A 14,921-nucleotide genomic window follows, 5' to 3' on the forward strand; every position below is an offset into this window, starting at 1 on the left:
TCCATGGCCATGACTAAAGTCTTTGCACATGATTCTAATTAGGTGAAAATAGCAACTCAAAAGCCAACAAAGGTCACAAGGTCATAATGGCTACACACTTGTTATATTGAAGAGCAGTTTTTGGCTTCACAAGTTGAGAATTATAATTTGTGGAAAAACTTGTAACACACTTAAGAAAATTAAGGGATAAATTTTGTATTTAAGAATATCCTGTTTAAGAAAAATAGCTCTTGCTTGCAAACATTTGTAATAAACAATTTGTTAGATGCATAAGATTCCAATAATTCTTTAAAATTAAAAAGATTCTAATTTCTCGATTTCTTATAGCATACTTTTTGGTTCAAATTCTACTCATTTAGGAACCATATCCAAAGTGTATGATATTATGCATTAAAAAAAAGGAACGCAACTTGCTTTTAAGTCATACCTAATATATTAAGAGGTTAAAATAATAATGTTTTTACTAGATTAATTTGTTTATATTAAACTATAAAATAGTGCAAATGAAGTGATTTTGAATAATTTCAACGCGGTTTTTTTTTTCAAAATCCTGATGTGATAACAAAAACTAGGTACAGGGCCGTGATTAGCACCCCCAAATTACTATAAGAGACCTATTAAACTCAAAACACTTTTTGATGACCTCGAAAATGTTTAGGGAGGATTTAGGGAAGGGCGCAGTTAAGAGTCTTTAGGAGAGAGGGGAGAGAAATGCCGATTAAAGCCAAATAAAAACAAGAATAAATTTTAAGAAGACTTTATTTAGATTTTGTATATATTCGTATATCTTAGCTCTCTTGGTCCCTGGTCGCCACAAGTATCCAAATATCTAGGGGGGGCCCGTACTACACTCTAAATCCGCCCCTGATTATTGATGTTACCAGGAAAAGGCATTATATGAAATTTTATTTAAATTCGACAATATATCTAGATTAATAACAAATTCAAAGAATGATTTTACTAAATAAAGGCTAATTAAGAGAAAATTTTGAACTAAAGGAAATTTAAATCTCAAAAAGAAGGCCATAAATTTGGCTAAAGATTCCGACTTTATTTTTCAGTAAAATAAATATTTCTAAAAATGTGCATAAATCAAAACGTTTTAACTAACGTTTCGATGAGTTTTCCCAAAAATAATACAATCATTGTTTTCTTTTTTAGTTATTTAAATTAGAATACAAGCTACTTAAGGAAAATCTAAAATGCCTAACTAATCTCATAGAAAATATATGGAAAACTCAAGAAACATTTTCAATTCCATTTAAAAGGAGGCCTTTTTTTTTGTTTAAATTTCTATTCATTTGGCTTTATCATCATTGTTCTTTTTGCTTATACATATTATAGACAAGCCTCCCTGCCAGTCAGTCAGCCTACCTATCTACCTATGTTTATATATATGTATCTCTATATATATGTATGTATGTACCTACCTACATTATATACATAGATAGTCTCTTTCATTATCTGTAACAAACACAATGCTTAGTATAAAATATCATTAATGGGCATATTTCTTTTATTCGGGTTTCTTTTTTCTTTTTGGTTCTTTGAATGAATTGATGATAGGAGAGTTTCTTTGTTGACTCAGATGTTTCTTGCCAATCTTCAATCTGTTGTTGTATGTAGAGAGGTAATTTAACGATAAACTTTGACATATCTTGGTGAACTCCTCACACTTGAAATGTACATATTACCAAGTGTTTTGTTTAAAGCGCATTTAAAATTGTTTAATATTTATTCATTTATTTATAAATTCCAAATTCAAATTTGTTTCGATTGCTTTTTTGTTAATCTGTTGTTGTTTCTTTTCAGTTACGATAAGGTGTATATATATATACATATATTTTATTACATATGTAGGTAGGTAGGGTATACATATATTATATTTGTCAGCTAATGAGTTTAGAACGAGTCTTCTCTGAGCCTTCAAAGACCTTGACTTTGCTTATTTAAATGCAACATTATTTTGATTAACAGCTGATAGAATTGATCGATAGGGTTCAGTTATCAGTTCAGTTTATAGCTATTTTTAATAATTTTTTACCAAATCCGCAATTATTTTTAGAAACATTCATGCAAGACGGCAAAGGTTCCCATCTCTCGGGGTCTTAACTAATCCCTTATCAAGGCTGATAATCAGCAACCTAAGGTCTAACTTAGGGGGTTTAGAAAATCCCCCGAAGTTTCCCCAAAGCAAAATGAGATTGGCGCCGAGCATCTTGACAATTGCACACGTTGCTAAAAACTAAAATCCGCCATGTATGTATGTACATGCATATATAGACTATATAGTAAGTTGTATTAGTCTACCGATTATATTATTATCAATTAGTTTAATGTGATAGATTAGTCGAAACATTTGTTTTCAGCGTGTCCAGGCAGGCAGACGGGCCCAAAGGCTGCTAGGAATGAGGCTGCAATGAAAGATTATCTCCTCCCCCCAAGCGCATGCCAGCCGAGTGACAGACAGACCCAAAAGACTTCGTATTTGGACTTGTTGTTGTTGTTGTTCGTATTATTAGACAAGATTTTAAATGGCCCCACCTTCAAGTTGGACTCTAGAGACTTGTTTCCGTTTTACGCTAATCGACGCTAATCTAAGCAGAAAATAAATTGATAAAGGGTTTCGTTAGAGGTGTTTGTCTATTTGGGAATGGGTGTGTCCTATGGGGAGAGAGGGGGCGTTGTTTTGACTGCCTAAACTGATGAAAATTATTGATTAGATTACCTGTTGCAAAATAGAAAATATTAAACAATGTAGGTACTACAAACACGAATGTAATCAAGACAATTACATGTAGAAATCTCTTGAAAATGATTCTTTGTTTTTCTTTCTTATTTGTCTTATGCTTTTTTACTTAGTTTTTCAACTATTAGATACTTTCAACTATTAGATATTGTAATACATATTTCAATCTACCTCCTTTTCTTTATGTAATATTCTGAATTAGTTAATAGTTAATACTTTTGTTAAATGATATGGAATTCTCCTTTTTCTTTTATTCGCTTGTTATCTTCATTTTCTGTCTGTATTGTTCTTACAAACTCGTAGCCTTATCTTATATCTCTCTGCATTATCTTTACCCTAATCATATGTGGTTCTTGGTCAAATCTTTGTCTTCATCTTTATAACTAATTAATTATCTTTATATAATTTAGTCATCTCTTTTTTTCACATATTCTAATTTATTTAATAGGCTTAAATTATATTTATTTGCCTTCTTTGTTCTTTCCGTTGTCGCCTTTTTTATTGTGGTCATTATCATCCTTTTCTTCATTTGTTCAGCTTAAGGTCGTAGCAGGTAGTTTTTGTTTTCTTGTTTTTCTTTGTTCGGCTCAATACTTTGATCTTTTCCACGTTACATTTTTGTATTCAAATTCAAATCGAATTTTGTTCGCGCGCCACCATGATCTAAAAGCTTATCGATAACACTGACAAAACTATCGACAACTGTACTAAAAAGTTCTATCGATTATTTCCAAACGGCCAACTGTCTAGTTGCTGTCATCTCAAAAACAAAAAAGAAAAAACAAAAATTAGAAAATTAGATTATTAAAATCGTGGAAATTCCATACAAAATGGCAAAAGAAGGTGGCACAATCAACGAATTAGAATCTCAGCTGGCTGAGGTTAGCCTGGAGGATGTGGCCTGTCGTCATCGCCGGGAGCGCAAGGAGCTGCAGGCCAAACTTCAGGCAATGAAAAAAAATGCACCCAAAAACAATAAGAATAAACGAAAGGAATTTCTCGAGGAGATGGCCCGTCTGGAGGGAGAATTAGAAGAGCGTCAGAAAGCCGAACTCAAAGCGGCAGAGGAGCAGCACGTAGCCATTAAAGAAGAACCAGCAGCTCCAGAGCAGCCAGTGACAGCAGCAGCAAACGGCAAAGAACAGCTGGTCGATGAGGAAGAGGAAGAGGCCGGCGAGGAACAACCGGCACCTGGTCAACGTTTATCTAAGGCTCAAAAGCGTCGCAACAAGAAGGCCAACGAGGCACGTAAACGTGAGGAAGAGATTCGAGTGGAGCTGCAACAAGCCGCCAATAAGCCATCACCCAAACTCATAGAACTGCAACAGATCAAAGACAAATTGACATCGCGTCGCTTGACCATTCACAATATAGCTTCTGATGGCGATTGCCTGTATCATGCAGTGCGTCATCAACTTCTTGTGAATGCCCTGCCCGGCCACAGTGTACAGGAGCTGCGCCAGGAGACAGCCAACTATGTGAGGGCCCATAAGGAGAGCCTACTGCCATATATGACTCATCCGGAGACCGGGGATCTACTGACCGATGAGCAGTTCGAACAATATTGTGTGGACATTGCCAAAACCCATGCCTGGGGCGGACATATTGAACTGAAGGCCATATCATCGCTGTTGCAAGTCCCCATCGAAGTCATTCAAGCGGAGGGTTCACCAACTCTACTCGGCCAAGAGTTTGGTGGTGCACCCTTGGTCATATGCTATCATCGCTATATCTATCAACTGGGCGCCCATTACAATTCCACAGTGCCAGAGGATTAACTGCTATCTTCACTTGGCGTCATGTGTTCGTAGAAACCAAAAAAAGAAATTAAAACGGAATCGGGAAAATCCACGACACCAATAAAAATGCAATTTTTATTGTAACATTTATAACTAGAAATATATATATATATATATCTTTTTTTTATTATTTATATTTGCGATTATTACTGGAAGATTTGAATTATTGTCAAAAATTGCAAATAGTGTTTGTTGCTTTTGTTTTGAAATTAATAACAAGTTAGCCAAAACGGGGTTAGTCCCCTCCTCACTCATGCAAGACTTAGCTCTTAAAAAAAAAAAAAAAATTATAAGGAAAAAGTATTGTCCTATATAGAAAAATAATTTGTTAGTTCTTGTAGTTGTTGCTGTTGTTGTTTAAGCTTGAAATCCTAACTAAGTTGACTTTTTGTTATTATTTTTAGTTATCTTTTTTGGCTTCCTTTTTGGTGTCCGACTTCTTCGTAGCCGGTGTGCTGGGATAAAGGACAAACATGAATAATTGAATGCCGCCCAAGACCACCATTAGCAGATTTTGCAACTAAAATAAGAAAAATAATATATAGATTAGTAAACTGTAAACTGTGCCAAGGACAAATAAGTCAATAAGTAACATTTACGTATACGTAACAAATCAAATGACTCCTTAAACTATGCTACAAAAATGTCAAGTAACGTTTTACTTATTGAATTATATGTGCACTTTTGCCAATTTGGTTTACTTACCACCATTGCTGTATTTTTAATAGAAATCGCATATAGCATCCAGGAACAAGCCACTATATTACCAGACAGAATGATGGGGAAAGGCATGCCTTCAGTGCTCTTTTTCTCAATTATCTTTGGCAGATGCAATAGCGGTGATCCGACTAACCATACCAAGATACCTGTAATTAGCATACCCAAACGGAATTCAATCTCTTTGGGATCCTCGAAATTGGCATAGGCAATCACAAGTAGAATAAATATGCTGGAATAGGCAATTTGTTTCCAAATCTTTGTACGGCTACCACTTGAAGCGTAATAATAGAAACCGCCAAGGAATACAAAATTAATAGCCAAACCAATTAAATTGGTATTGATCATGGCAGCATCGTTCATAATATAGGCCAGTTTTAAACTGAGAACAGTTCTGAAATATCAATAAAAAAAAAAAAGAGAAAATGTTAGAAACTTTATAAGAACTATTCAGATTATAATGACTATTTGGTGATATATATTTAAATTTATGAAATTCTTTAAAGTCTTTTGAAATATAAAATCAAATTGGTATAAATATAGCTTGTATATCTTAAGATTCTTTTGGTAATATTAGATTTAATAAGTGATTAAAAAGAAAAGGCATCGGATATGCTATTGAACATTCAGAGCTAAACAAATATATTTAATGCAATTTAGATCACTTTTCAAGAATATTTCCAAGCTAAAAGAGTTAACATGCATATTTTCTATGGAAATCATACATTCATTCTGACTCAAACGGGTTTTGGGGTAGACCAGCTGTGTTTTTGTTCTACCAATTATAATTATTATTAATTGGTAAAGTGTATATGTAGTTTTGCATTTCATTACGCTTGCCTAGTCATGATACACATAGCATTTTGATAAACAATTTTAAGTATGTCCACGTAATAAACAGATAATGAATGTTAATATGAACATGCATATATATACGATTAAGTCCCATCTATCAGTGTATAGAAAATCCACAAGAGATAAGATTTCGATAGCATAACTTTGTGATTGGAGAAAGTGATGAAATTGCTATAGAATTTAAATGAAATTGTTTTATCTGTACTCCTTTTTTTTAGACGGAAACTAATTAATATACATGGCATTTGCCAACAACTCTGAGACACGTGGATAATGTGGGGGGATTGTCTATAATTTAGATTGACAGTAGACTCTCCCCATCTGGTATTTGTTATAGCCGAGACAAGCATAGTTAATATAATTTGTATATAATATATACTTTAAAAAAGAATACACTTCTCTCTCTCATCGTAGTCCGATAAGAACTACGTGTTAGCAGGGACTTAATGTCGATAAGACAACGTGAAAATTACTACAATCAAAAATTAACTAGAAACTTGGTTTTTTGGACCAAGGTTAACACTGTCATGAGAATTAATTTGATATTATAACCATTGTAGATAATCTAGTCCATATAAAAAAGAAAATTCGTTTTTTTTTTGTTTTATATAATTCTCAATTGAGATGGAGAGAATGATTTGAGAGAAGTCGTCGATGGCAATTACCATCGACCTTGAATGCGCCAGTGTCATGGCTACAAAAATTCAAAAAGAAAAAAACGAAATTTAATCAATTTTCACACAGATTCAAATGTAATGCTATTCTCTCTTTCTATGGGTTTGAGTGTGTGTGTGTTTTTGTGGGATTAGTGAACCGTAAAAATAGACAAAAATTTACTTACAAAACAATACCACCAAGAAATGGACCAACGGGATAGACATCGCTGCTTCCCTTCTTGCGTATATCATTGAGCAGGGCCACTCCAGATAGAAATTGTAGGGTAGTTATTGTGCCGGCTATTTTAGCTATTAGCGGACTGTAAGGTGCCAATATATCACCCAGTGCATCCATTTTGTTTATATATTATAATGTTCGAACTTGTTTTCCTGGTAGGGAATGTCTGTGTGTGTGTGTGTGCGTTTGTGTGTGCCTTCGAGCCCAAATGAGAAGAGGTTGCTTAATTCACTCTGGTTCAATGGCGGTGCGCTGCTTATCTGACTGGTGGTTGGTGGTGGAGTTAACGGTTTATGCTTGCTTTGGATTGATCGCGGCAACGGCTTCTTTTATTCTAAATAACAAAAGTTCAACTCAACAACGAACAAACATACAAAAAAAATCCAAAAAATATAATGGAAAAAAAATAAACTTAACGACCAAACAAATGTAAAGCTAAGGCAAACTATGTTAACAGAATGTTTCACAAAGTGCTGTCCATCTTTTATAAAAAAAAAATTCTCAGGTTTTTGATAGAGGGTCTTATCGTGTGTTATCGATAACACTTGCCCCCAAACCACAATTATCGAAAGCTTTAGCTTTCAAATTTCACAATTATGTGGGGATACTACACATACTTAGCACATATCTTTTCAACTAACTCAGCTTTATTTAAATCTCCACCAAAAAAAAAAAAAAAATATATATATATATCTTATCAGTGGGTTATCAATATATTAAGTATTTCAATAAATACGTGTTTTCAAATGTCATTACATTTAAAACTAAAAAGGACGTAATTCTTTTTTGCAACTTAATCTATTAGTATCAATATCTAATCAATGCATACAAAAAAATTTAGATAGCAAACAATCTTTATAATGGGAAAATTTTGAAATATATTCCAAGCTCTATGTTAAAGTGATGTTCAGTAGAATCTTGATGTAGGTTGCGAAGGAAAAAACAATTTAAGACTAATAACATATAGAATCTATTTCAAAGACATCAATATAAAATATTTGCTACACAGTTTTGGATCGAAGATTGACTTTAAAGTGCAAACTCTATTTAAAGCTGATTTTCAGAACCTTGTAGGTTTACAAAGACTGAACCTTTACGATTTATTTATAGCTGATAAAACATATTTTAAACAAAAGTTATAACTTTGACTGCGCCGACTAACTTTGACTGCGCCCAGGCATTTAAAGCCTTCCAGGATCCGTATTTCCTATAGGCAACATTTTGTGACCTTTCTGGGTGAACCCATTAAAATTCGGTCCTGAAAGGGTTAAAACCTTTATTGCCTTCTAAAGGCTTCCCTCAAGAAATAGTTTTGAAAATCATATAAATTTTGTAATATTTCTCTTTTCATAAAATATTTCTAAATTTTTGAATTCTGAAATGTTCATCAATTCATTTTCACAAGAATTTATGTGCATATCCTTTATGGGCTCAGAAAAGTCCCTTACTCTGCTTTAAAAATGTTTGATTAATTTACTTTTTATAATTTATTTAATTTTTCTTTTATTCTATTACTCTTATTTCTGTTTATATCTATAGCTATGTAAAAAAAAAAACATTATTTGCATATCAATTTAAACTTCCTCCTTAATAATGTGTTTCTTCTTCTCACTGACATGCGGGACTGTGCCCTTTTTGGAGTGCTTACGCACATTGGCCTCCTTGATTTGATCCTTCTCCTTGACCACACGCATTTTGCGTTGAGCATTAAGGACATGACGCGGCACTTGACGATGCCGGGCAATACGTTTAATTTGGGGATGTGCTGCATATTTGGCTTTTAATGCTTCTTGATAATTGAAATTTGCCCTCTCACGTGGACGTATGACACCCAATTTCTCGGATGCATTCGCCTTCCACATGCGTACATTCATTTCATCGGATCCAGAGAAGATGTAACGATTATCCAAAGACCATGATACGCATACAACATGTTGCATCCGTTTCGTATGATAAATATCACGCGAATGACTCTGATGCGCCTGATAGATGCGTATAGTCTTGTCATAGCTGGCTGTAACGAATTCCTTGCCAGTCGGTGAGTAGTCCACATCTGTGACAGCGGATACATGATCGAAATGCACCTTAAGAGGTGTGTGTAATTTCCTAGTGTCAAAGGTGTAGAGACTGCAAAGGCAAGTAATGAGAATTTACAGAAAGGAACAGAAAAGGCATCCAACCGTCACTTACTTGCAATCCTCATTGGCCACTGTAAAGTTGAATGCCTCCATGGGATTCCAGGCTAGTTTATTACTCTTCATGGTCAGGACAACCTTGCGCAGGGGTTGTGCTTCACGCTGATCGTATAGTATGATACTACGATCGCTGGCACAACATGCCAGTACATTAGTCTCTACGGGATTATATGAAATCGTATGCAATGTGTCGACACCCCATTTCAATGTCTTCAGCGGATCATTATGCTTCTCATCCCAAATGGCACAGACTTCGCCGCATGTCGCGAAATGATTATCCTTTCGATTGTGGGCAATGCCATGCAGAATATAGCGACTCAATATGGTATTCACTGGCTCCTCATCTTCGCCAACTTCTGGACTCTCGGATTTCCAAACCTTGATGGTCTTGTCATCGCCGACGGTGAGGAAACGTTCACCATTTCTGGCATAGGCTATGCCACGGACAAATCCATCGTGGGCAACAAAATTACGTGAACTGCAACGATTGGCCAAATCCCAGATGCGCACCTCACCATCATAGGCACCAGTCGCAAGCGTGGAGAGCATTTTTGGATGCTTGCCAAAGCAGGAGACACCATCACGATGGCCACTGAGATTACAAACAAAGGGTTTTGCAAATACCCGATCCAATTTGGTGGCATTCAAGGCGCGAACATATTCCCGAGCACCTTCCAGTGGATGCAATTCCGGATCGTAATTGCGCGGCACTGCAAATTGAATGGAAATTCATGTCTTTTGTTTGTGTCTGGATGGAGCTATCTATATAGTTACCTTTGTGTTGTTGCAGTTTCGTCTCACGGACATAATTGTCCGGATTGCGACTTAACATTTTCACCTTCATTTTGCCTAGCGTTCAATTAAATCAAAATACAAATATAATTTACAGTGCAGCGTAGAAAAACAGCATGTGCGTACGGAGGGGCTGCCAACTTGTCTTTCGATAGTTATCAGCTGTCTTAGAGATGGACCAACATTTTTGATAAAAGATTGCGGTTGGCGGCAAATTTGAAAGCAAAAATATCGTACAATTATGGAAACAAATATAAATAATAATTTTTTATCAAATTTAATGCTTTATATTTAGTATATTCTTGATCAGCACGACCAGACGAGTTCGTGCGTCTGCCCGCTCATCTGAATCAGGGCAAACTCTGCCTAGACTGTTACAGCAACAGATGGCAAATTAATATTTGTTAGCTTAAATAGCAAAGATCGGTCGAAAACAGTAATTTTCACAAGATTTAACATTTTTTTAAAATATTTTTTTAATAAGCTTTTAATTCTTTTTCTTAAACTGCAATAGAATTAAGATTAAAACACGATCTCTTCGGGTTGCGACATCGTGTTGGACCAGTTCCGTTCCATTGGAAGTTGTGCGGCCAAGTTGGTCTCAGTTGGTTTTGAAAGTGCGCCGAACTCAGCTCAAGCATTGAGCCCTCCTTTGGAAGCAGCATCAAGCAGTGGGTTTTCTTGGAATCAAAGTTCAGACAGGACCTTGAATCCAGTAACTGGAGCTTGCAGACCATCTCGTCTGTGGTGGAGGCATGCGGTATGCGAGGCTACGCCCCGTCAGAGTATGAAATGGAATGGACAGCCGCTCCCTTACATGAACTCCCAGAGAACAGGCCCTTTGTTGTGGTAGTTTCTTCCTCGGAGTGTACCAAAAACTTGCAATCTGCTAGACTTCTTTGGGATTTTTCGGGGATTCAGAAACGTTCGCTGTCCAGAGTTTAATGAGGTCACCCCGGTCACTGAGTACAATGGGCGGCTCTTCATGGCAGCAGCCAATGAGAGTACGATGGATTGGGTGGCGCGAAACATATGTTCCAGGGGGCCGTATGACGTCTTACCGGAGCGACTTCATTGAACGCGAATTACGGTGACGTTCTCATCCGCGAAAGGGATTAAACGTTTCCACGAAAAATTCATTCCCAATGGCCGACAAGAACGTCACAGAAATAGGCATTCAATGAAGTCGTTCAAATAAGTCGTCATATGGCCCCAAGATCTCGCCAACCAGTCCACAGTATCTTCATTAGATGCAGCCGTAAAATGCCGTCCATTGTAGGCAGTCACAGAGGTGACCTCATTAATATCGAGCAATGTCCTAGAAGAAAAAAAAAAAAAGTTCGAAAAAGGATTACAGTAACATCCGTCCTGTTGCAAGTTGTGAGACGGTGTGTGTGTGTCGCCTTCCCATTTTGATTATCCTAAGGCAAACCCTTTCTTTTCTTTGATTCTCACTATCATTCAATACATACCAGGATATTTTTAATTTTGGTTTTTTTTTGGGTTTATTTTTACTTACCTTAATTTTGTTTAGAGACTTATTAATGTTGTTACTTGCTCTGGTGATTTGCTACTGAAATGAATCCGAATCGGATCTGGGGTATTGACAATGAAAATGACAGAAGAAATACAAGGCCTACTTTTATTTTCAATTAAAAATAAGAGTTCATTTTTTTTGTTATCGATTTTTATGCCCTTGCAAAAAGTATATATTAGTTTTAGTGAGAAGTGTGCAACGCATAAAAGGATCATCTCTGATATAAAGTATATATATATTCTTGATCAGCACGACGAGACGAATTCAAATAGCCATGTCCGCGCGTCTGTCCGTCCGTCTGGATCAGGGCCAACTCCGCCGAGACCGTAAGAGCTACAGAGCATAGCATCTCGAATTTGAAAATAAAGAAAAGTTTAAAATTTCCATAATATTTGCTGAAAAATTATTCCAACTTATTTAAAATTTATTTGATTGTAGTAGGCGTCAATACCGACAAAAAAGTCTTAATAATATAGTCAAATCTTTCAGACACAACAAAAGAATTTTATTTGTGTTAAGAATAAAAATTTCTTTGAAATATGAAGGCGAAACGTAAGGATAGTGCTACCTCTTTGGGGGCCAAACGCGGCTCTAGGCCTGCATCCCGTCGTCCTTCGCAGTTAAATGTGGATACAGCAGCAACACCGACACCACCAGCCCAACAAGAAACAAATCCACAAGAACCAACTCCTTCAGCAACACAAGAACCTGTACCGGATGCTACAGCTTCACCAGATGCTTCCCAGACGCCACAAGAGGAAGCACCACCAGCGCCAAGTGAAGTACAGGTGAAAAATGGTGCAAATGTTCCACAAGTCGACGGACTGAGCCTTGTGGGAGCCAGTACAGTGGTCTCTACAGCAGCGCCCACGCCCATCGACTCGGACTTTCTTGATGCAGAATTGTCGCACGGTGAACTCCTGCCGAATGCAAATGTTAGTATATACAATGCCTATAATGTGGGACCGGCATTCGGTTGTAAATTTCCCATTCCCATGATACGTTTAATGGTCGAGCGTTTGCTAAAAGAAAAGTTGGATGGTAAAAACTATACAGCCGGCGAAGCTGTCAAATGGACTCGGGATGTGGCCGATGATGTCAATTTGAGAATGAAAGGAGCCTGCCATCAGACACGCTATAAACATGTGGTCAATGTAATAATCTATCAGCAAACTGGAGCTGGTTGCTTCTATGGAGCTCGAGCTATATGGGATGTTAATTCCGATGACTATTTCTCCATGAGCTATGATGGCGGCAGTTTTGTCTGCATAGTCACTCTCTTTGGATGCTATCAGTATTGATTAAGTATAAATTAAATAAAATACAAGTTTAAATCATTTAAAACAAACTCTTTTCTTTTAAGTTTCTCTATTTTCTTTTGATTCTTTTTTTTGTACCATTTTTTAAGAAGAGTTGGCCATAATTTGTATTAGAAGATAGATTTAAAATGGTAAGATATTGCCTTTTATTAGCTCTGGATTTTGTTCAAGAATCAACAATCTAAGACTAATTCAAAGAAATAATTCAAAAGTCTTACAATGAAGCCATTTTTAATTATGGAGTGAGTTTAATATAGATAAAATTTAAGCACCGATCTACAAAATAGTATGTCGATTTCTATACTCTTTTCTTCACTTTAACACGTACATATATCCTTTTTATACCCTTGAAAAGGGTGTATCAATTTTGTTCAGAAGGTCGCAACGCAGAGATTAATGCATCCCAGAGTATATTCTTGATCAGCATGACCAGACAAGTTCGTGCGTCTGCCCGCTCATCTGGATCAGAGCAAACTCTGCCTAGACTGTTAGAGCTACAGATGGCAAATTAATATTTGTTAGCTTAAATAGGAAAGATCGGTCGAAAACAATAATTTTCACAAGATTTAACATTTTTTTTTAAATATTTTTTAATTGATCTTTTAATTCTTTCTCTTAAACTGCAATAGAATTAAGATTTAAACAGCATCTCTTCGGGCTGGTCGTGTTGGACCAGTTCCGTTCCATTGGAAGTTGTGGGGCCAAGTTGGCCTCAGTTGGTTTTGAAGGTGCGCCGAACTCATCTCAAGCATTGAGCCCTCCTTTGGATCAAGCAGTGGGTTTTCTTGGAATCAAAGTTCAGACAGGACCTTGAATCCAGTAACAGGAGCTTGCAGACCACCTCGTCTGTGGTGGAGGCATGCGGTATGCGAGGCTGCGCCCCGTGAGAGTATGAAATGGAACCGAAAGAGGTAAATCGACAGCGGCTCCCTTACATGAACTCCCAGGGAACAGGCCCTTTGTTGTGGTAGTTTCTTCCTCGGAGTGTACCAAAAACTTGCAATCTGCTAGACTTCTTTGGGATTTTTCGGGGATTCAGAAACGTTCGCTGTCCAGAGTTTAATGAGGTCACCCCGGTCACTGAGTACAATGGGCGGCTCTTCATGGCAGCAGCCAATGAGAGTACGATGGATTGGGTGGCGCGAAACATATGTTCCAGGGGGCCGTATGACGTCTTACCGGAGCGACTTCATTGAACGCGAATTACGGTGACGTTCTCATCCGCGAAAGGGATTAAACGTTTCCACGAAAAATTCATTCCCAATGGCCGACAAGAACGTCACAGAAATAGGCATTAAATGAAGTCGTTCAAATAAGTCGTCATATGGCCCCAAGATCTCGCCAACCAGTCCACAGTATCTTCATTAGATGCAGCCGTAAAATGCCGTCCATTGTAGGCAGTCACAGAGGTGACCTCATTAATATCGAGCAATGTCCTAGAAGAAAAAAAGAAAAAAGTTCGAAAAAGGATTACAGTAACATCCGTCCTGTTGCAAGTTGTGAGAGGGTGTGTGTGTCGCCTTCCCATTTTGAATATCCTAAGGCAAAACTTCTAGGATTCTAACATTAATTTAATACTCACCAGGATATTTTTATTTTTGTTTTTTTTGGGTTTATTTTTACTTACCTTAATTTTGTTTAGAGACTTATTAATGTTGTTACTTGCTCTGGTGATTTGCTACTGAAATGAATCCGAATCGGATCTGGGGTATTGACAATGAAAATGACAGAAGAAACACAAGGCCTACTTTTATTCTCAATTGAAAATAACAATTCATATCGATTTTTATACCCTTGCATAAAGGGTATATTAGTTTAAGTGAGAAGTGTGCAACGCATAGAAGGAATCATACCTGCCTATATAAAATATATATATTCTTGATCAGCACGACGAGACGACGAGTTCAAATAGCCGTGTCCGCGCATCTGTCCGTCCGTCTGGATCAGGGCCAACTCCGCCGAGACCGTAAGAGCTACAGAGCATAGGTTGTATATCTCGAATTCAGCCGTACCGAACAACTACAGCATATAGCTTCCCATACAAATAGAAAACTCACGAACAGT

At 36.8% G+C, this 14,921-nt stretch overlaps 4 protein-coding genes and 2 long non-coding RNA genes across 6 annotated transcripts; 2 read left to right on the top strand and 4 right to left on the bottom strand.

Moving 5' to 3' along the window:
- The first annotated feature begins 3,491 nt into the window (after positions 1-3,491).
- Positions 3,492-4,648, top strand: LOC6645729 (deubiquitinase OTUD6B). Its single transcript, XM_002068417.3, has one exon. The coding sequence runs from the start codon at positions 3,580-3,582 to the stop codon at positions 4,525-4,527; it is 948 nt and encodes a 315-aa protein (XP_002068453.1). The 5' UTR covers positions 3,492-3,579; the 3' UTR covers positions 4,528-4,648.
- Positions 4,649-4,650: 2 nt separating this feature from the next.
- On the bottom strand, positions 4,651-7,469 carry LOC6645730 (sugar transporter SWEET1). The gene is made up of 3 exons (XM_002068418.4): positions 6,962-7,469; positions 5,254-5,659; positions 4,651-5,068 (listed from the first exon to the last, which is right to left on the bottom strand). The coding sequence occupies exons 1-3, from the start codon at positions 7,129-7,131 to the stop codon at positions 4,949-4,951; spliced, it is 696 nt and encodes a 231-aa protein (XP_002068454.1). The 5' UTR covers positions 7,132-7,469; the 3' UTR covers positions 4,651-4,948.
- Positions 7,470-8,482: 1,013 nt separating this feature from the next.
- Positions 8,483-10,149, bottom strand: LOC6645731 (DDB1- and CUL4-associated factor 13). The gene is made up of 3 exons (XM_002068419.4): positions 9,984-10,149; positions 9,205-9,919; positions 8,483-9,141 (listed from the first exon to the last, which is right to left on the bottom strand). The coding sequence occupies exons 1-3, from the start codon at positions 10,051-10,053 to the stop codon at positions 8,589-8,591; spliced, it is 1,338 nt and encodes a 445-aa protein (XP_002068455.1). The 5' UTR covers positions 10,054-10,149; the 3' UTR covers positions 8,483-8,588.
- Positions 10,150-10,459: 310 nt separating this feature from the next.
- LOC124460762 lies at positions 10,460-11,572 on the bottom strand. Its single transcript, XR_006954769.1, has 2 exons — positions 11,521-11,572; positions 10,460-11,319 (listed from the first exon to the last, which is right to left on the bottom strand). It is a non-coding gene; the product is annotated as an uncharacterized LOC124460762 (long non-coding RNA).
- Positions 11,573-11,987: 415 nt separating this feature from the next.
- LOC6645732 (dynein light chain Tctex-type protein 2B) lies at positions 11,988-12,886 on the top strand. The gene has a single exon (XM_002068420.4). The coding sequence runs from the start codon at positions 12,078-12,080 to the stop codon at positions 12,837-12,839; it is 762 nt and encodes a 253-aa protein (XP_002068456.3). The 5' UTR covers positions 11,988-12,077; the 3' UTR covers positions 12,840-12,886.
- Positions 12,887-14,177: 1,291 nt separating this feature from the next.
- Positions 14,178-14,536, bottom strand: LOC124460761. The gene is made up of 2 exons (XR_006954768.1): positions 14,485-14,536; positions 14,178-14,293 (listed from the first exon to the last, which is right to left on the bottom strand). It is a non-coding gene; the product is annotated as an uncharacterized LOC124460761 (long non-coding RNA).
- Between the last annotated feature and the right edge of the window lie 385 nt (positions 14,537-14,921).

The sequence above is a fragment of the Drosophila willistoni genome (assembly GCF_018902025.1).
Source record: "Drosophila willistoni isolate 14030-0811.24 chromosome XR unlocalized genomic scaffold, UCI_dwil_1.1 Seg8, whole genome shotgun sequence".
Classification (NCBI taxonomy): Eukaryota; Metazoa; Arthropoda; class Insecta; order Diptera; family Drosophilidae; genus Drosophila; species Drosophila willistoni.

Coding starts and splice junctions, on each gene's coding strand:
- LOC6645731 (XM_002068419.4), bottom strand. CDS start 10,053: ATGAAGGTGAAAATGTTAAGTCGCAATCCGGACAATTATGTCCGTGAG. Junction 9,920..9,983: donor GAAACTGCAACAACACAAAG/GTAACTATATAG, acceptor TTCAATTTGCAG/TGCCGCGCAATTACGATCCG. Junction 9,142..9,204: donor GTGGCCAATGAGGATTGCAA/GTAAGTGACGGT, acceptor TTGCCTTTGCAG/TCTCTACACCTTTGACACTA.
- LOC6645729 (XM_002068417.3), top strand. CDS start 3,580: ATGGCAAAAGAAGGTGGCACAATCAACGAATTAGAATCTCAGCTGGCT.
- LOC6645732 (XM_002068420.4), top strand. CDS start 12,078: ATGAAGGCGAAACGTAAGGATAGTGCTACCTCTTTGGGGGCCAAACGC.
- LOC6645730 (XM_002068418.4), bottom strand. CDS start 7,131: ATGGATGCACTGGGTGATATATTGGCACCTTACAGTCCGCTAATAGCT. Junction 5,660..6,961: donor TTTCTTGGTGGTATTGTTTT/GTAAGTAAATTT, acceptor TTGATATTTCAG/AACTGTTCTCAGTTTAAAAC. Junction 5,069..5,253: donor TTAAAAATACAGCAATGGTG/GTAAGTAAACCA, acceptor TTCTTATTTTAG/TTGCAAAATCTGCTAATGGT.